This window comes from Panthera onca, chromosome D3 (genome assembly GCF_046562875.1).
Source record: "Panthera onca isolate mPanOnc1 chromosome D3, mPanOnc1 haplotype 2, whole genome shotgun sequence".
Lineage (NCBI taxonomy): Eukaryota > Metazoa > Chordata > Mammalia > Carnivora > Felidae > Panthera > Panthera onca.
In genome coordinates, this window is record NC_138350.1 from 13,679,753 (window position 1) to 13,699,624 (window position 19,872).

The 19,872-nt window shown below is 43.1% G+C and overlaps 2 protein-coding genes across 15 annotated transcripts in view; one reads left to right on the top strand and one right to left on the bottom strand.

Annotated features, from left to right (window-relative positions):
* Positions 1-15,781, bottom strand: part of TAOK3 (TAO kinase 3) — a 185,417-nt gene extending 169,636 nt beyond the window's left edge. Inside the window, exon 1 of one of the 3 annotated variants that reach the window (XM_078435737.2) lies at positions 15,496-15,781. The gene's annotated coding sequence lies outside the window, so the exon portion shown is untranslated. Of the gene's footprint in view, positions 1-5,212; positions 5,792-5,830; positions 6,627-15,495 lie in introns of those variants that run through there. The other 2 variants (XM_078435739.2, XM_078435738.2) reach the window with 2 other exon arrangements.
* A 1,985-nt stretch (positions 15,782-17,766) lies between these two features.
* The window catches only part of SUDS3 (SIN3A corepressor complex component SDS3), a 150,772-nt gene continuing 148,666 nt past the window's right edge, over positions 17,767-19,872 (top strand). For 2 of the 12 annotated variants that reach the window (XM_081790708.1, XM_081790710.1), the window contains exon 1: positions 17,767-17,819. Coding sequence is in view for 8 of the 12 variants with exons in the window: in XM_078435735.2 (XP_078291861.1) it covers positions 19,230-19,371 (142 nt within the window). In the remaining 4 variants the exon portion in view is untranslated. Of the gene's footprint in view, positions 17,820-19,051; positions 19,372-19,517; positions 19,641-19,872 lie in introns of those variants that run through there. The other 10 variants (XM_081790702.1, XM_081790701.1, XM_081790704.1 and 7 more) reach the window with 7 other exon arrangements.

Below are 19,872 nucleotides of genomic sequence, written 5' to 3' on the forward strand. Positions count from 1 at the left end.
TGTCAATTACTTATTGTGTGATCATTTCACAACAGATACATAACTCATATCATTATGCTGTACACCTTGGACTAATAGAATGTTACAGGTCAATTATACCTCAATAAAACTGGAAAAATAACAATGGGAGTTTGCTTAAAATTTTTTTTTCATTTGTTTGTCCTATATGCTCTTTGGCATCAATACAAGGAAGGCATGTATTATTTCAAAAGAGAGGAGACTCATTGAGAATTAAAACAACAGACATCCAAATGAAGTAACAAGTATTGTTATGTTTAAGCTTTGAGTATATATTTTGTTTTCCCTAATAAAATTCCTTAACAGTTTTTGAGGTTAGGGATCATATATAAGTAACTTCAATATCCCTTCACAGAGCCTAACGTTATACACAGTAGGCATTTATACTTAGGTTATTTAACGAATTGGGTAAGAATACTTCTTGATTACATAAAACTTATTGATCATATTTAATCTACAGTGACAGGATGAAAAGTTGTTAATACCAAAACTAAACCTCTCCAAGGGCAGCTGGCTATTTATTAATGAAGGAAATAAAATCATACACACACACACACACACACACACACACACACACACACACACTGTTTCTCATAAAGGAAACATGTCAATCTATATTCAGTTACAAAACTGTCTTCATTTGCCTCACATTTTTAAGTGAGGTGACAGACCTGACCCAAATTGGAAAAACATTCATGTCTCTTCAATATTACGATTGTTGACTTTACTTTAGATAGGCAGGATGAAATAGATTTACTTTCTTTTCCTTCACATCAAGGTCAGGTGCCTCAGAATTCTTCGAGGAACCGTGTAATATTTAAGTGTAAGATGTGGTCCTTGTACTCAAAATGTTTACATCATTAGTGAAGGTAAAATTGAATGATTTAAGATACTATGCACATTTTCTTTCACTGGTTTGCTAACTTAAAAATCTGGGATTCTGCAGCAACATTGAGTTTACTTCAAACAGGAAGTGAAACTTTACACAGGGTCTTGAAGAAAAGGTAAAATTTGAATAGGCAGAGAGAAGGAGGGCTTTTTGAGTGAAGTACATACAGTCCAGGAGGCGCAGACTCTGAGGACGATGGTGTGTTGCAGAGACAGACTGACCTCAATAGAGCAGAAAGAGAGAAGAACATAGGAAATGAAGCTGGATAAGTAGTGTGGGACAGATTAGCAAGGGCGTTGAAAGTCAGGCAGAAGAGGTTAGATTTAATGTGGTGGAAAACATGGAACCAGTGAAGCTTTCTGAAAAGGGGAGGAGTAGCATTTAAAGAAGGTTAATCAGGAGGAGCTGGAAAAAAACAGATGGAAATGAAGGAAGGCAGCTATGGTAATCCAGGAATGAGGCCATAAGGGTCTGAGTAAGACAGGTGCACAGAGATACACAGATCTTCCAGTGGCAATGTGCTGGGCCTTGAGACTGTAAAATTAGGGGGTACCAGAAGTGAGGATGAGACACAGACTAATGTAACGGCTGCCTACTAGGTAAAGAAGCTGCACGACAGATTAAGACTTGGATATTTCCAACACTAAAAATATATTCACAGAGCTTAAATGTCTTTCAAATACCCTATAAGTAGTTTCATTGCTTTCTTTGGTGAATTTACCATAGGTGCCCCCAGATTTCACATCTGCTTTGTTAACACAGCCCCATGAAAGTCTGCTTATGTAACAATTGGTTGTTTTTCAATACATAAAGTTAACTGACCCATTACAAGATATGAACCCCCCGACACTAAGATAGTGAAAACAAAAACATTCTTCTTTATATTCAAGTGTATATATTCTTTATTGTCTGGTTCCACCCAAATAAAGCCAAACCAAAGCAACACCCCTAAAAAACCTAACTTTTTTTGAGCTGATCTAAAATCTTGAGACACAGTTTTAACTTTATGATAGTGATCCAGTCAGAAGAAAACAAATTCTGTTGAGAAAATAAATTAAGAAATCAACACTTTGCCATGTTGCTTTCCTAAGCTGAGCTATATCAAATTGGGAGGAAATTCTCAGAAGTGAAAAACAACAACAGGGGCGCCTGGGTGGCTCAGCAGGTTAAGCCTCTGACTTCAGCTCAGGTCATGATCTCACAGTTTGTGAGTTCAAGCCCTACATTGGGCTCTATGCTGACAGCTCAGAGCCTGGAACCTGCTTTGGATTCTGTGTGTGTCTCTCTCTCTGCCCCTCCCCACCCCATGCTCTGTTTCTCTCTCAAAAGTAAACAAACATTAAAAAAGTTAAAAAAAACAAAACAAAACAAACAAAACCCTCCACCTGTTGGGATGAGCACTGGGTGTTGTATGGAAACCAATTTGACAATAAATTTCATATAAAAAAACCCCACGTTTTTTTAGCAACAGCCACATGTTACTAAAGCTAAATTTGGCACATTCACTGATTTTTTTATACTAATAATTACTTAAATCTACAGTCAACTCTTCCCCTGCTTCCCCTCTCCCCTTAGGATGGGCAGTATATAACATGGTAAGAGGAGTAGTGTAAACAGGTAAGATATGTAGATTTCATTCATGTGTTCCCATGGTACTCCCTAAATACTTCTATGGTAAGACTGACTCTATTATCTATACATTATTGTACGTATTGTTTTATTTATCTTCCCACGACCATTTTCTGGGAGAACTGTGAAAAAGAACTGAAATGTCCAAAAACGGCAAAAGTAACCATATCTACTATCATTCGCTGAGCTCTTCTTTTACAACGTGCAGTCAAACTTGTTCCTTTAATACATAATTTCACTTGATCCTCACAACAATCCCTAAAGTAGGTACTATGATTGTGTCCATTTTACAGTTGAAGAAACCAAGGCTTCAAGAGTTAAGGGATTTGTATAAGGTCACAAAGTTAGTGAGCTGCATGTGGCAGACATGCTCATCTGATATGCTCTTGTTAATTATTATACTGCAAACCCCAAACATATGTTACTGAAACCAAAAGTAACAGATATAAGGAAACTGGACATGTTACTCACTGTGTAAAAGAGGGAGGAACATTTAATAACTGTCAGTGATACAAGTGGACAGGTTCCTTGACTCACTTCTAAGCTTTCCTTATACTGAAAACAGTGCACTCTATTCCTGAAGGACAGTGGGACACTGCTAGGGAACGAAGTTAACTGGCCTCTCTTTTAGAAGGACACTTATATTACATTGCTATTTGATGGTATTCACAGCATCTCAATATCTTCTCAATTTGGTTACATTTTTAAAAAATGCTATCACTGAGCTCAGCCAGATCAAGACTAACTAGGCTGGTTGGTGACATCAAAATGCTTTTAAAAGTAATTTTTTATTAGACTATCCAGTGACCTGAGCAACTATTTAACTTCTGCCAGTGACCCTGAAATAGAAACTAGACTTTGAGAGATACTTCTCAGTACATAAAATACATTCATAAGAAGACCCCTCTAATAATAACTCCCCACTGTTAATTCCCTCTTTATGCATCTGGGCAAAGATGTCATATTTCCTCTACAAAGCTTCCTTTTATGTTGCAACAGTAGGAATCTCAATTTCAAACCGAACCAATACAATCGAAAACTACAAACTCATTCACAAGGCATGATTGTTTTTATTAGGATTTTATATAAATTGCCTAAGCATGATGGGACACCTTACATTTTAACCCTGCAACACTTTAACTAGAGAGTAAAGTAGTTATCGTTTAAAGTTCTGTGTGCCCCTCCCCTTTTTTCTGCTAACACACGGTCTTCCGCAAAATGGTCAGTGTGATCTTGGCAGACTGTGCAAGGAATACGACCAAGGTAAACTAAAGAACCGAACATTAAGCAGATGTCAAGTGATTTAAAGCTTAACATTTGTCACCTGTGTATGAAACCAGCAGTTTTAAATGGTTACAAATAAAACATGTACAAAATAATAGATGCAGTTAGTAACTTCCACTCTTCCAACTAGTGGCGCTTTGGCAGGCAGCCATATAATCTGCAATAATCTGTCACTACCGTGAAGCCCCACCTACTTCCTCTGCCCCACCCCCATGCAAGCGAAGACTGGGATATTTGTGGAGCGCTGATATAACAATCTATAAAAGGTCTCCCTATCTATAAAAGCTGAAACATAAACTGTAAAGTGTTTAACGTTCATAAATTAAAAAAAAAAAAAAAACACACGCTCTATACCATCACATTTCAAAGATTATTTGAAAGTTTTAATTTCCTTATTTATATAGCAGAAGGCTAGAGGCCTCAAATGGGTCACATCCACGGCAACGCTTCTCGAATGAAAATGCATCCTTATGTACAATTGTTAGACTTTAATTTACACATCTAACACGCACAGTATTAAGAGTTTGGAAGTCAGGATTATATACATTTCATTTAAACCTTGTTCTAAGAGCCCAGTGAAATTGGTAAAGAAATTATTAAAGTAGCTTTCCTGGCTTATAAAATATTTTGCATTAACTTTTCAACATAAAAACCACGAGCTGTTAAAAAAAATTATTTACTTTCCTACTTCATCTAATTTCATTTTATGGGCTAGAGTAGTCCCATAAATTATTACCTCATGGATAAGATATTTTTATACTTTAATAAGTAAATAACCTTATGTACTAAAACAAAACAAAAAAATTATAAAACAAGGTAAATGTGATCAAATCTTCTGACTCTTCTGTCTGTAAATTTGGTATAACGTTCAAGAAATTGCTCTGCTTTCTATCCTATTTTCCCTTGCTGGGAAAGAAGAAAATTAGGACATGGCCTTGATCTTTTTTAAGATCTCTAGGATGAATAGGGTGCCATTTTGAGTAGCTTCATTTTGAAATACTGTTTTACAGGAATATCAATCACAAGCACAAACTACACCCATTTAACAAAAATAGCCTTCATTGTATTTAAAATTTTTGTTTAAAAGACTCTTCTGACAAGATTTTGATATTTTGTTTGCAGCTCAGCATTTACCTCACTTATCTAGAAGAAAAAAAGACACTTTCTGAAAAAAATTCCCACTATTTATTTGTAGAATATCAAACTACAAATTAAAATAAATAGAGCACAGGAATCCAGTGATATTTGAGGTTGATTACTCTCAGCTGGACGTTGAGCTAAGGCCATAAATATTCACATGAAATTCAAGAAATAGTTTATTAACAACGTTTAGACACAAACCATATTTATAATAAAACGCTAAATGTAAAACAAAACACAAAGCTTACTCACAGTAGATCTTCTCAAATGCAAGTCCTGCATCTCCAATCCGACATATTAAATACTTTAAAAATTCTTTATTTAGCTCCAACAGTAAGTTAAGATTGCCCCAGAGATGGCTCTCTTTAAAAAGCTGCCACTTTTTCATTAGGAAAAATAAAACTGAGCTCAGCTTAAGTTGTAAGAACACCACCACGCTATCAGCACCTTCATTCCGAGAAAGGAAGTTATTATAGACACAGTTTTATACATGAGGCTTAAAGAAAGTACTTCCTGGTCAGATAGCTAACGTTAACGGCATTACATTAATGTATACAGCTTTATGTTTTGACATTTTGGGAAGAAGTTTCTAAAAACTTTTCCTGACCTTTTTTCCCCAGTCCCTACAAAAGAGGAAAACTCGCTCGAGCTAAACAAATCTTAGGTAAAAATCTATGAAATTCTATCAATACCTACCATTATGGTATCCTGTAAATATTAGAACTGTCCATTATTATTGATAATAATACTAGTGTAAGTTTTAATTACACTTATGTACTCTCCATTCCCCCTCTCCCCATGGGCTAGAGGAACATTTCAGGGGACACAAGATTAGAAGGTAAAGAAAGAACTCAAAGGAGGACAACTCACCAATTCCTTGATAATGAGGAAGAGGAAAATAACCATTCACATTTTATTCCTCAAATTTAAAGATCATTCTCTTTTAAACATAAATTTAAAAGCTTCAAGAAGCGTTGTACACTCCTAATAAGGAACTGCAGATAAAAACAGCATGACCTGGGTGCTGCACATTACTATGGGTATTGCAAGCTGAAAGTATTTCCTGTTAGGACGCTCATTGGTTCCCACAGGTGCAAGTGCCTATGGGTGTTGCCGATTTACTCTTCCTTTTGCAAGTGAACCACTAAGGGAGATTTCAGGTTGGCACAATCAATGCTAAGAGCTGTTAGGGCAGAGCTACCTTGGGCTAATTCAAGAGCCTCCCAAACCTGGTTGATTGTAAATTGACGATTAGCTAATTCAACAGGGCTGGAGAAAATTTACATCAACAGACTTTCATTATTTTTCTAAGATGTGCTATCATTAAGAATATATGTAACTTCACTCAACGAATATGTAAATTGCTTTCTCTGTACAAAGCACTGTTCTAGGCACCAGGAATACAATAATGAACAAAACAGGGGTGCCTGGGTGGCTCAGTCAGTTAAGCGTCCAACTTCAGCTCAGGTCATGATCTCACGGTTCGTGGATTCAAGCCATGCGTCAGGGTCTGTGCTGACAGCTCAGCACCTGGAGCCTGCTTCAGATTCTATATCTCCCTCTCTTGCTGCCCTTCCCCTACTTGTGCTCTCTCTCTCAAAAATAAACAAACATGAAAATAATTATTAAAAAAAATAATGAACAAAACAAAGTCCTTGTGGTCATTCACACACACTATCTAGTAGACTTTTGACAATTTCACATATGATGAGAAAATTCCCATAAAGTAATTAAAAAAATTGTACAGATATTTGGAAAGTCAACAGTAGTGCTCATTATTAAAAAATATTGTCACTAAGGCCGACACCTTGAACCTTAGAGGAACTTTTCCAGAACCTAGTACATAAAAGTAGGATTCTTTATATTTTCAAGGTTTCAAAAAAGCCAGGTTGGAGGCAATGGCATATGTTCCAGCAGGGAAAAGGAAAAACTTCTCACCATGAGTCACCAGTGACTAAGTACTTTTAATTCAGGCTTAAAACACATTTCAAATCTAATTACTTGTACATGCAGAAAACTGATAACCCCAAATCAATACCAGAAGCTCGATCTGACCAATTTTCAAGGTTAAAATTAGCACCTAAGACAAACAAACAAACAAACACAAATGAAGTGCTTTTAATGAGCTAATGCCCCTGTAATGAATTTTATTATAATTTTGGTCTTATTACCCTCTGACGCTTAAGAGGTATGCCAGCAAGCTTCCATTAGATTTTGTTACAATAAACAGTTTTCTTAGATTTTAGCCAGACTGAGACACAATCATACGGTGTGGTGGTAGGAATGGCTTTTGTTTGCGTTCAATAAAACACAAATATATTAAAATCATGTCTGCTCAAAGACAAATGTAAAACCCAGAGACAGTAAAACATACAGGTAAACTCTACTCTTCCAAGCTATGCCTTACACTTCCTCAGGATTTTACTTCCTATATTTAAAATAACAAAACCTTCTAAATTTTAGCCAACGAATTGGAGGAATTCCCAAAGACAAACTGATCTACTTAGTCATTGAACAAATATCTATTGAGCACCTACTACATGGTAGGCACTCTTCTACAGGCAGGGATACGGCAATGAATAAAATCAAAATCTCTGCTTTCATAGTCTACATTGTAGGGTAGAAAGATAAGATAAACAAAATACTTGGTATGCCAGAAGGTAGTAAGCACTGTGGAGAAGAATACAATATGGAAGGTAGACATAACAATAAGTATTTGCTCACAGTTGCAAATTATATCGCAAAGGAAGTTTGCTCTGGAAGAGCAGAGTATTAGATCTCTCCCAGACTCTACCTCCGACTCAAGTTGAACAACCTCCAACCGCCTTCTGTTGCAAATGAAAGGGAATCTTATTTTATTTGTTGCTAATACCCAGAAAAAGGAAAACAAACTTCCAAAGACAGGAAGTTAGAACTCATTCCTTATAGATGAAAACATCATCAGGAAACAAAAGTAACAAATCCTAAATACTCAGAGTCAAAGGTCACTTTAGGGAATATTATCAAGCTGCATATGAACATACAAGTTTCCAAATACTTGCTAGCACTGGCATTGACTTTACCAAGTGCCAGGGTCAGAAGTGAATTCTTCACTTAAGAATTATTTCTGGGGCGCCTGGGTGGCTCAGTCGGTTAAGTGTCCAACAATTGATTTTGGCTCATGTCATGATCTCAAAGTTTGTGAATTCGAGCCCTCTGTCAGGCTCTGTGCTGACAGTGTGGAGCCTGCTTGGGATCTCTGTCTCCCTTTCTCTCTACCCCTTCTTGCTCTCTGTCTTTCTCTCTCAAGACAAACATTTAAAAAAGGAATTATTTCTGTTATCTTCACCGGCAGCAATAATTATATTTAAATATTACTTTTGAACCTAAACTAAGTATTTAAATTTAATACAATTCAACAAATATTTATTGAGCAGATACTAGTTGCAAGATACTTGGTTAGATGTGTAAGACACTGTCCTTTTAAGATTAAAAAGATGGACACCTAGAAAAGATAAGTATGAACCCTATCATATAAAATCAGAGAGAATATTAATGTAATAAGAAAATACACAAAGTACTTAAGGAATTTACAGGAAAGAGTAGCAAGGAGGATGATCAGAAAAGGCCTCACGGAAGATGGCCTGAGAGGTAGGTCTGAAAAAGGAAAAGCAGAAGGCATTCTAGGGAAGAGAAAGGTCAGCAACAAAAGACCTGAAGATGTCAAGTCAGTAAGTGCTCAGTTAGTAAGTAGGCTGGTCTGGTGGGGGCATAGGATACACATGCTCTCGTGCGTGTGTGCGCGCACGCACACACACGCACACACACACAAACACACACACACGGATTATGGAGCAATAGAAACTGAAAGACAGTTTGAGAAATCTGGCCATGGAGAATTACTAAAGGTTTTGAACATGTGAATGACAAAATCAGAGCTGTGCTTTAGGGAGAGTGAGAGAGCCACAGTGTGTATAAGAAGGATGAAAAGGAGACTGGAAGACTGTCACAGCAGTCCTTCCCTAGCACCTTATTAAGGACCTCGTTAGTTCCTTCTTGGAACATTGAGAAGTATGAAGTGGAAAGTGTAGTGAGTTGAAAAATCAGATCTAGGTCATGGGGGTCAAGTCTGCACTGTCTGACCATGGGAAGTCATTTACCCTGTCTCAATTTCCCTACATGAGAATCTATTAATTATTCTTTTTGGAGTCAGGAGCCGTCAGATTTAGCAACTGATTAGATGCTGGGAGTAGAGCAAAAACAACAAAAAAATTGTTTCGAGTGATTAAATGAACAGGCAGCTACCATTTATTAAACACTTTCATGTGCTTGTCAGTGTGCTTGGCGCTTTACATAAACTGCTTCATTTATTCCTCATAAGAAGACTGTGAAGTATGTATTCTTATTTGACAGATGAGAGAATTGAGAGCTTTAAGACTTAAGTAACTTACCCAGGGTAAACCAGCTGGCATAGTGACAAAGCCAAAGTAGATGCCTAGGTCTGCCTGGGCGTGAGACCCTTTCTCCTTCCAATGTATCATGCTGTTTCTTATACGAGAGATAGATAATGCTAACGTTCACTCACGTGTTCCAACTGAATCCCTGTCTCTTTCGGTGTGTAAGAAACAAAGTGTGAACATAAACATAATCTACTAATTTGCTCATCATTAATTCATTCACTCATTCAATTCACATTTATAGAGCATCCTTCATACTTTGTGCCTGGTACTAAACTTGGAATGGGGAAATGCAAGGATGAGTAAGACCTAGCAGTTCACTGCCTTGAAGTGCTCACTGGCTGGTAAACGACAAGCAGGTGTCAACAAGGAACTGGTATGCAATGACAGAAGAGAACTTTTACACGAGAGACAACAGAAACATAAAGGTACAGGAAGCATAATATTGTAATTTTGTATCTGTGCTATTAATTCTTGACCTAGATCATTTAAAAACTACATGTGGTTTTACACAAGAGACTCTTAAATACAGAGAACAAACTGAAGGTGGATGGTGGGGGGGAGGGAAAGTGGGTGATGGGCATTGAGGAGGGCACTTGTTGGGATGAGCACTGGGTGTTGGATATAACCCAATTTGACAATAGGTTATGTTTAAAAAAATAAAATAAATGAAAACTATATGTGGTTTTTGCAAATATTTGAGTATTTACACACACACCCTTCAAAAAGTAAAGGTGAATGTTCACAACAGAATGGAAAATTGGCCATGAACTACGATTCTATTTTGTGTGTCTACTGCCAAACTACTTAGATCATTAGTTTATTTAAGAAAGCATTCTGCCTTGGTTAGTGCCATCTATTGTAACGGGTAAACAACATCTATTTGAATTGTCCCGATCCTTGATTGTTGTGGACAAGCCAGTGTCATTAGAAGCTAAAACATATGAAAATAAATGCATAGTGCCCAGACTCTTACTTTGATCTGGAAATAAAGGTTTATCCCATTGTCCATCAGAAATAGTGGATGGAAATAAAACTGAAATCTTCCAGTGGGCACTTTGATAATTCACTATAATATTAAATGTAACAAAATGTACATTGTGTGGTTGAATTTGCTATCCATTATTTCACTGAGGCTACAGGTGAAGTGGAAAGGGTCCCAAAGACTAGACTCCAGCATGTCAATTCTCGGTATTAGTACCTAATGCTACATGGGCCACACCTCTTTGTTTAATGGGAACAGGTTTTCCTAGGAATAAAATGTCCATTCCAAGGCATATTCTCTTTCTCACTCGCTCTGGGGATGAAAAATGTGTCTGTGTGGAATAGCTGACAATGGACAGGAGGCTGATCTGTGTTAACAAATCAAGAAACGGGACCCTACATCATTCTCTTGTAAGATAGAAATAATTGAGATTCGATGTCTTTATCAAATCTCAGGTCAGATGGAAAAAAAAACACGTTAGGTTGATTTATAAAATGTTTAGGTAAGGGGCGCCTGGTGGCTCAGTCAGTTGAGCATCCAACTTCGGCTAACGTTGTGATCGCTCAGTTCATGAGTTCGAGCCTCATGTCGGGCTCTGTGTTGGCTGCTTGGAGCCTGGAGCCTGCTTCAGATTCTGTGTCTCCCTCTCTCTCTGCCCTCCCCCACTCACGCTCTGTCTCTGTCTCTCTCTCTAAAATAATTAACATTAAAAAAAATTTTAGGTAAATTTAACATAAAGCTGGAATGATAATTTATCAATGTAATCCCTGTTGGTTATCCTAAAAATTCTAAATAGTTGTTGCTTTTAATTCGATGCCTATAGCTTAGAAAGGAGTTAGATCACATTTTGGGCCATAAACTCAATATATCTTTAACGATAGCTAGACTGATAGATACCACTTTTTTTTTTTTTTTTCTCAGTCTGAGTTTACTAAACGGTAACAAATTTTTAATATATTCTCATAAATAACAAAGCAACCAATTAAATGGATGATAAAGCTAAATAATCACAACCTAAACTCCCTAAGCTCAAATGCAACTGCACAGTATCTCACAACTCAAAAATACTAATTCAAAACTGTCCTCTCTGGTTGACGGGATCATGGAAGATGAGCTCATTGAATCTCATTGAAGACTGAAAAGTCTTCCTCTAGGGGAGTCACAAAAAAAACTTTTAGAGAGAAACTTTCTGTCAATATGTTTTCTTTTTGCAGGGAGGGAAGAAACAAAGACTAGAGGAAAAGATTATGAAGGAAAGAGGCTTTTAACTGAGACTCTAAAATAAAAGTATCAATAGTTTTCGTTCTCCTGTGCTACTGAAACCAACGAATATGAACACCGGCAAGCAATGAGAATTTTTCAGGTTGGCTTAAACATGAAAACAAATTAGATATCAAGGCAGACTCTGAGATGACAATGGTTTGACTGTGTACTCTCAAGTGGTAAAGAAAAGTGTAAAGTGGGTATTGTACTTATTGGGTAGTCCTTGAATCCTGCCAAACAAAGAGCAAGAACAGTTCGAGAACTGCAGACCAACAAGGACTTGAATTATGTGGTTGCTATAACCACAATTCATATGGAAGTGGAAGGCTCCTTCTTAATTTCTTCTTTTCAGTACACGTGTATTTTTAATTTTTATTTATTTCTTTTTATCTCAGAGAAAGCGAGAGCGCGTGAGCTGGGGAGAGAGACAGAGATGGGCAGGGGGAGACAGAGGGAGAGACTCTTAAGCAGGATCCACACTCAGCGTGGATCCCACGACCCCGGGATCATGACCTGAGTCAAAATCAAGAGTCAGATGCTCAACTGACCGAGCCACCCAGGTGCCCCTAATTGAAAAGAAACAGTATAAATGAACATAGGTGTAATGACTTCACATATTTATAGTTTCTCGTAGTGTAGTTTTATTTTGTGAAATTAATGAAAATAAATTCCCACAGAATTCCTACCCACCCACTCATCACCCCAAGGAATAAAAAGTCACTATAGGCCCTTTCTATCACTAAAAACTCTGTTACAATGAATCTCTCTTCGTGGTTTCTGGATCAGCACCATAATGTTATGTGGCTGAAATGACTGCTTTGGTCATCACTCAGGGGAGTATCAGAACACTTTCTTCTAAGGAATTAAATGTTTTGTCTTAAGAGGCTACCATTTGTACCAGTCAGAAATGAGCTAACAAGTATGATCAAAGAGCTTATCTGCGCAGACATTTCTATTACTTTGTAGAATTATTGGTACTGAGATTCCCAGTCCTTCCATAGACCATGTCATAAGTTATGTGCGCTACATAATGAAGACATTGCCCCTTGTAAATAACCTCTTGCCTTAATGAACTTTATTTTTTACTTGAATTTGGCTGAGGGTTCTGGAGAAATAAATTTAACATGAAATAATCCTACTTAACACACCTTAGGTCCTCTATTTACTATCACCCTGATGACAGACAGTGACCTCAGTAATTTCTGGCTTGGATTTAAATAGGCAGTTCTATGTAAGCCTTCTCCATTATGTCTTGGGGAAATAAGGTCTTCCCCCTCCGTTGAAACAGGCAATTATTACACACAGCAAAAGCTTCCTTTTAAAAAAAAATTTTTTTTAGTGTTTATTTATTTTTGAGAGAGAGAGAACGCGTGGGCGTGAGCACACGCATGAGCGCGAGTGGGGGAGGGGCAGGCAGAGAGAGAGAGAGAGAGAGAGAGAGAGAGAGACAGACAGACAGACAGACAGACAAAAATCTGAAACAGGCTCCAGGCTCTGAGCTGTCAGCACAGAGCCTGACGCGGGGTCGAACTCGGGATGGACGAGAACATGAGCTGAGCTGAAGTCTGACGCTTAACCGGCTGAGCCACCCAGGTGCCCCTGAAAGCTTCTAATAAGACATATTCTAAACCAGAAACAAAGAAAAGATCTAACCGTGAGATGATAATGACATTCCCCATTATTTCCCCCAAACCATCCCGTTTCTAAGTCTGCTCCTGTAAAAACAGAAATCAGTCGCAAAGAGAAGGGGTGAGGAGGAACAACACCCAGAGAAAAGGATTAAAAATTTCAAATGCCGAACTACTGGGTACAACTGTAACAAGTCGTGTGCGTTCAAGGGAACACGTGAAAGGTAGTCAGGGCAGTATTAACATAGCCTAAGTATCGTGAACGACTAGCCTGGTCATTAGTTTAACTTTCACATCGTCAAAGTGGGAGGCTGCCCCCCAATTTCCACCCCCTCTGGCTCTCGGCTATTGGTTTCAGCATTTTAATAGGTACGCCCTTGCCTCCTACCAGGGCAGTTTCTGGTTTAAATAGGCTTATCTCTCTCCTTAGCTAGTCCTGGAACTGTGCCTGAAGCTCAGTCTTGGTGGCTTTTTCTGGATGAGAAATCTCATTGCAAAGTGCCGTTAGCTTAGCGACTCCAATACCTCGTTTCAAAATTTAGTTTGACCTTCCCACTGCCTCCAGCACAGCAAAGTTAAACAGTCAAACTTAGTGTCTGGTTCCTTTGAACCTGCATTGTAAACAGTGATACCAAAGTGCTGCTAAACCTAAAAACGTTTCCTCGCTCCTTGAGCTAAAATGAGACATGCAGGGTCTATCACCATCACCATCCCACACGGGGCTCCAAAAGGATCCCTTTCCCTTTCAACTGGTTGGTAGTGAGTTGGAGAAGCCCTCTCCAACTTTTCACGTCCTGGTTTTAAGGTTACCGAGGTCAGGGAGCCCCTCGCTTTCGAGGCATCCACGCCAAGCTCGGAGAAACAAATGGGGAGCCAAGGGGCCAACGAGAGGTCGGGCAGGCGGCCTCTGGCTCTCGCCAACATCTGTGCGCTTCTGCCAGACCCTCCGGCCCTTGCGTTCTACTTGGGAGAGGTGTCATTACATAATCCCTGCTCCACGGACTCACTAGGGCTCGGGCTGTCCCACGTCTCACACACCACCCTCGAGGAGGTCGGCTGACTGCAGACCCCGCGGGTGGCACGCGTCCCCTCGCTCTGCGCTGCCCGCAGTCCCTGACTCAGCGCGGCGACCCCGACCGAAGCTCGCTCCCCTCTCCCACGTCCACTCGCGCGCTCCGAAGCCCGTCTCCGGGTCCTCCTCACACCCGCTGTCCCGGCCCCTCCCGGGGGTCCCTCCCGTCAGACCTGCTTTTGCAAGCCCTCTCGGGAGCCCCTCCCCCCCCCCCCCCCCCGAGACCCTCCGTCCCGGCCCCTCTACGGGGTCCCTTCCATCAAACCTGCTTTTGCAAGCCCTCTCGGAGACACCCCCCCCCCCCCCCGCCCTCTGTCCCGGCTCCTCTCGGGGGTCCCTCCCATCAGACCCGCTGCCCCAAGCCCTCTCGGGGACCCCCCCCCCCCACCGGACCCGCTGTCCCAAGCAGTCTCGGGGTTCCCCCGAGACCCTCTGTCCCGGCCCCTCTAGGGGGTCCCTTCCATCAAACCTGCTTTTGCAAGCCCTCTCGGAGACGCCCCCCCCCCAGGCCCCCTGTCCCAGCCCCTCTCGGGGGGTCCCTCCCATCAGACCCGCTGCCCTAAGCCCTCTCGGAGACACTCCCCCCCTCAGGCCCCCTGTCCCGGCCCCTCTCGGGGGGTCCCTCCCGTCAGACCTGCTTTTGCAAGCCCTCTCGGGAGCCCCTCCTCCCCCCCCCCCCAGACCCTCTGTCCCGGCCCCTCTAGGGGGTCCCTTCCATCAAACCTGCTTTTGCAAGCCCTCTCGGAGACACCCCCACCCCAGGCCCCCTGTCCCGGTCTCTCTCGGGGGTCCCTCCCATCAGACCCGCTGCCCCAAGCCCTCTAGGGGACCCCCCCACCGGACCCGCTGTCCCAAGCAGTCTCGGGGTTCCCCTGAGACCCGCTGTCCCGGTCCCTCTTGGAGTCCCCTCCCTTCACACCCGAGGTCCCAAGCCCTCTAGGGGACCCCCCCCTCCACTGGACCCGCTGTCCCAAGCCCTCTCGGGGTCCCCGCTGAGACCCGCGCTGCGCGCTCCTCTCCGAGTCCCCTCTCCCCAGTCCCGACAAACCCGCTCCCGAACTCTCCTCGCTCGAGTCCTCCCGACCTCACTCCGCCCAGGGTCCCCTCACCTCGGCTCACTCTGTCACCGTCCCGCGCCCCGGTGCTCTCACCTCAGACCTGCTGTCACCACTCCCGGGCCCGGCGTCGCCACCGCCGCTTCCTCTCGCACACTTGTTCCCGAGTCGCTCTTCTGCCGCTCGTCCCCCGGAGGATCCCCGGGTCGCGCCGCTCAGTGCCGGGTACGGCCGCGCGGACCTCCGCCCGCGGTCTCGGTGTCTGGTCCCACTCTTGTCACGCAGGACCCCGCCGCCGTCGCCGCCGGGCGCCACACGGACCCTCCCGCGGCTGCCGCTGCTGCTGTCCGAGGTGCGGCTCCTGCCAGGGGTGGCCAATCGCACCCGACTGCGCAGAGCGCGCTCCGCCCCGCGGTCTCAGTCCGCCCGCCCCCTGCCCCCGACCACGCCCCCAGCTTGGCTCCGATAGGCTCTCTACTGACCTCCCCTGACCGCGGGGCCCAGGCCCCGGGCCGGATATAGGTACTTGATTGGAGGTGCCTGGGTAGCCGAGCCGTCGATGGCGCCTGAGGATTGGCGGAGCTGGCGGTGGGCGGGGCGGAGCGGGGCGGGGTTTCCTCAGACGCGGAAGACCTCGCAACTTCAGTTACCCTGCTGGCCCGCCTGGGGTGCGGTCAACCTTGTTTGTGCTGGCTGGGGTCAAAGTTCATGGCACTCCTCCGCGCCTTTGCTTTTCTTGGGAGTCTCCCAGAGGCCAAGGACCCCTGGGATTCCTAGGAACCACCAGGGAAGAGCCTTTGAGGAGGTCCTCTTTCTTCCATTATTGCTCAGCTTCCTAAGAAATTCTGCCATTGGTTAATATTAACATTTATTCACCCAGGACTTGTAAATAGTTCCTGGATTTAAATTGTTTTCATATCCTTGGCAAGGGAGTTGCCCTTATGTTGCGTTCGACAGACGTCAGTTTAAAGCTGTTGGGAAAAAAAAAAATCTTTATACTGGATGTATACTGTGAGCAAGTAAGCATTCAATACTGATGGGGCCCATTTTGGGAGGTACAAGGACAAAACTTTAGAAATAATCAGTTTGTGGGTTTTGATAATCGTTTTGACTGTGGGAACAGGAACTGCGCGGTAGGCTTCAGCAAGCTTAGTCAGCATATTCGTTTTCAGGGCCACATGTTTTAATGATTCCGTGTGAACTAATGGTCAAAGTGCAACCTGTGGTAATCAGACTCCTTTCACCTGCTGGGGGTAAAAGTGCATCGTGCTACTTAGAGCCGTTCTTTATATTTTTTGAAGCTGGATATGTTGATTAAATCGATACGGCTAACTGAAAACCGCTACCTTAGTAGCATAAACCCCAAAGTGTATGGACTTTGACAATTCAGCATTTTGTGAAGAAATTGTTTCATTTCAGGAACAATTTGATCCTAAGCGTTGTCAGATGTATACAGGACTTTGTTCTCAGGAAACTCGCCAACATAACTCTTTTTTGACTTTCACTCCTGACAAAATTTGTGTTCTGAACACTGTACAGATTTTCCCTAGTGTTTTAAAATCCTACTCCATTCCAATTACAATGCTCCCCTTTAAATTGGGATGCTGGGATGTACAGAGAGGGCCTGTGGAAAGGAGGCTGGCAAGACTCCGTTTAAGATGAATTCTGAAGTAGGTGCCTCCTGATCAGTGTGACTGGCATTTTGGAAATGCCCAAAATGCATGGTGGTTCTGAGGGAACTTGATTTTTCAGGCCTAGAGAAACTGTCCAAAATTATTTAACCTATAAAGGTTAGGTAAGACTAAAGTCACGAGAACTTTTCCTTCTCTTAAAGAGTATATGTTAGTTAAGAGCTCATCCTACCAATTCTACAGTTGGCAAAATGGATTGAAAAAATGGAGTAAGATTTCACTACCAGTGTTCAGTTGTGTCTATCCGTATAAAAAAAGAAATGCATGACCATTAGCAGATGTTATTTGCAATCAAGATAGAAAACATAAGCAAGATAAATATTCCAGTGTCTTGAAACCAATTAGCAATGAAGTCAAATCTCTTTTTTCTTTTTTTTTGATTCATTATATCAGTGAACTCTAATTTCTAAAATGTTGGTGCTTTTTCTGGTCTATGATTATTGCTACTGATGGAAACCTAAGTTGCTCAATATAGTTGATTACAAATAATTTAGATGTGATCTAAAATAAAAATAGACTATGACTTCATCCTTTGGACAAGAGACAGTTCTAAAAACCTAGTTTAAATATAGATGGCGGATATATAGTGAGCCCTGAGAATGACTTTTATTTAGAAGGAGCTTCAGAAGATCTCTGAAGTCATGGAAAGACACTGCAACATTCTATTTTAGAAATTCTGGAGTTTTCTTGGGAGGAAAAATCTACAACAGAGCTAACATTTTCATTAAGGTAGAAAATAAGAAATGTCAAAATAAATAGGATGAGAATACATTTTTTTTCACTTTGAGGACACTCTTTAGGGTCCCATTCAGAGATGAATTTGGTCACAAGGGAGCTGAGAATCAGGATATGGGATTCCATCCTGGGTTTTACATCTGCGTTCAACCTACTTGTAAGTTACTTATTCTTTGGAGACTTGGGTGTAACATAAGGGGCAGGGTTACTTTGTACAAGTAAACATCCTCTGGGCCAGCTTCTTTAACCATTTTCCTGCTACCCACAACTAGACAAAGGACATCCTAAATTTGTTCATCAAGCAAAGCTTATAACACAGTATCTCCTACTCAGAAGGAATCACATCAATTAATTCAAGCAGGTATTCAGCTGTCTTTGTTTTCTAAGTTTCCACACATCATGTTCCTTACGTTAGCCTAATTAACTTCCTGCAGGCAAATGTTCCACTTGCTCAGTTGAGAATTGGTTAGCAAGTCATTGGACGGGGAAAAGAACCTTTTAAAAAATTAATACTCTAAGAAATTGAGGCAGCAGTAATGTACAGACATACCGTGCTTGGGTGTGCTCGTGTAAACAAGGCAGACTGGACGCTGCCACTTTTTAGGCAAACGTTCTTTCCTCATCTGTAAAATCGGAGAATACCTTATTGAGCATGCCTACACAAACAGAAAGGACTCCTACAGACTGGGAAAACACCATTTTACTGACCCCAGGATGGAATATCAGCATCCTTGTCTTTTAGTTCTCTTTTAATAAAGCTCCAATTAGGGGAGGAGCTAGGCTCGGGGCGGGGGGCGGGGGGGGGGCGGATGATCACGAAAATCTAGATGTCAACGTTTCTCGACCTATAAATGGGATGGTTCACGTCGTTAACCTGTTTCAACTAAAGAGACCACCTCCACCTGACAGGAGGTTTCAACCCTTCTGTCTCTCAGGTCGCAGAGGACCCTCGCTTTAGGTCTGGCTCCTTGCGCCGCCTGGCGGCTACTTCTGGAAACAGAGCGCCTTCCAGCTTCGGGGTCCTGGCTGCGGCCAGGCCTGTCCAAGGATTTGCCTAATTGTAGAGAACTTGTCTCCGCCCCTCCCCACTACCCAGTGAGGATTTTAGGACGGCGATGAAAGGGCTGAGGTTAAGGCGAAGGGGGCAGCCCGTCCACCCCCTCAAGGATGATGGAGTCAGGCGGTTCTCGGACAGCTTGCGACCCGGAAGTCACCGCCGGCGCGAGGTCCCCGTTGCCGAGCGCGGGCGCGCGGGGCGGAGCTTGGCGGAGACGGGGAAGGGGTCGCCGCGGCTGCCGCTCTTCGAGTTGGCGGCTCCCTCGGGGGCCGGTAGGCGGGCGTCGAGTCGGCAGGGCGCGCGGCTGCGGTCCCCGGGTGACACGCTCAGCAGCGGCCAGTGGCGATATGAGTGCCGCGGGGCTGTTGGCTCCGGCTCCGGCCCCGGCTGGAGCGCCGCCGGCCCCGGAGTACTACCCGGAGGAGGACGAAGAGCTGGAGAGCGCCGAGGACGACGAGCGCAGCTGCCGGGGCCGAGAGTCCGACGAAGGTGCGTCCTCCGGCTGGCTCAGCAGCCCGCGGCGGGCGTGGGACCGCTGCGGGGGTGGGTGGGGGGTGCACGGGAGAGGGGCGGGGCGACCTCCGGGACTGGGGGAGGTGAAGGGGCCGCCGGGAGGAAGTTCCCCCCACCTGCGCTGGGGTAGAGGCGGTGGTGGAGACAACGTACCCTGACAGTTATGGGACCGGGGGACTTGGGGAGCTGGTGTCAGAGCTGGAGGTCCATTTAAGACTCTGCTCCTCTCCTTCCGACCGCCTCTGGTGAGCCTCAAGTCTTTACTGGTGGGAATGAGGAGGACTTCCGTGGGGTACCTTGAGCTGCCCTCCGCATTTTAGTTCCCGAGAGACCACAGCAAAAGCCCAGTTGGGCTTCCAGGTTCCCAAGTTGCTCCCTCCGACCCTCCACCCTCGGGGAAATGATTTAGCCAGCCCTCCTTTGGGTCGCGCAGTGCAGGTTGAGAGTCCAGGTTGCTTAAAAGAACGGGACCTGGAA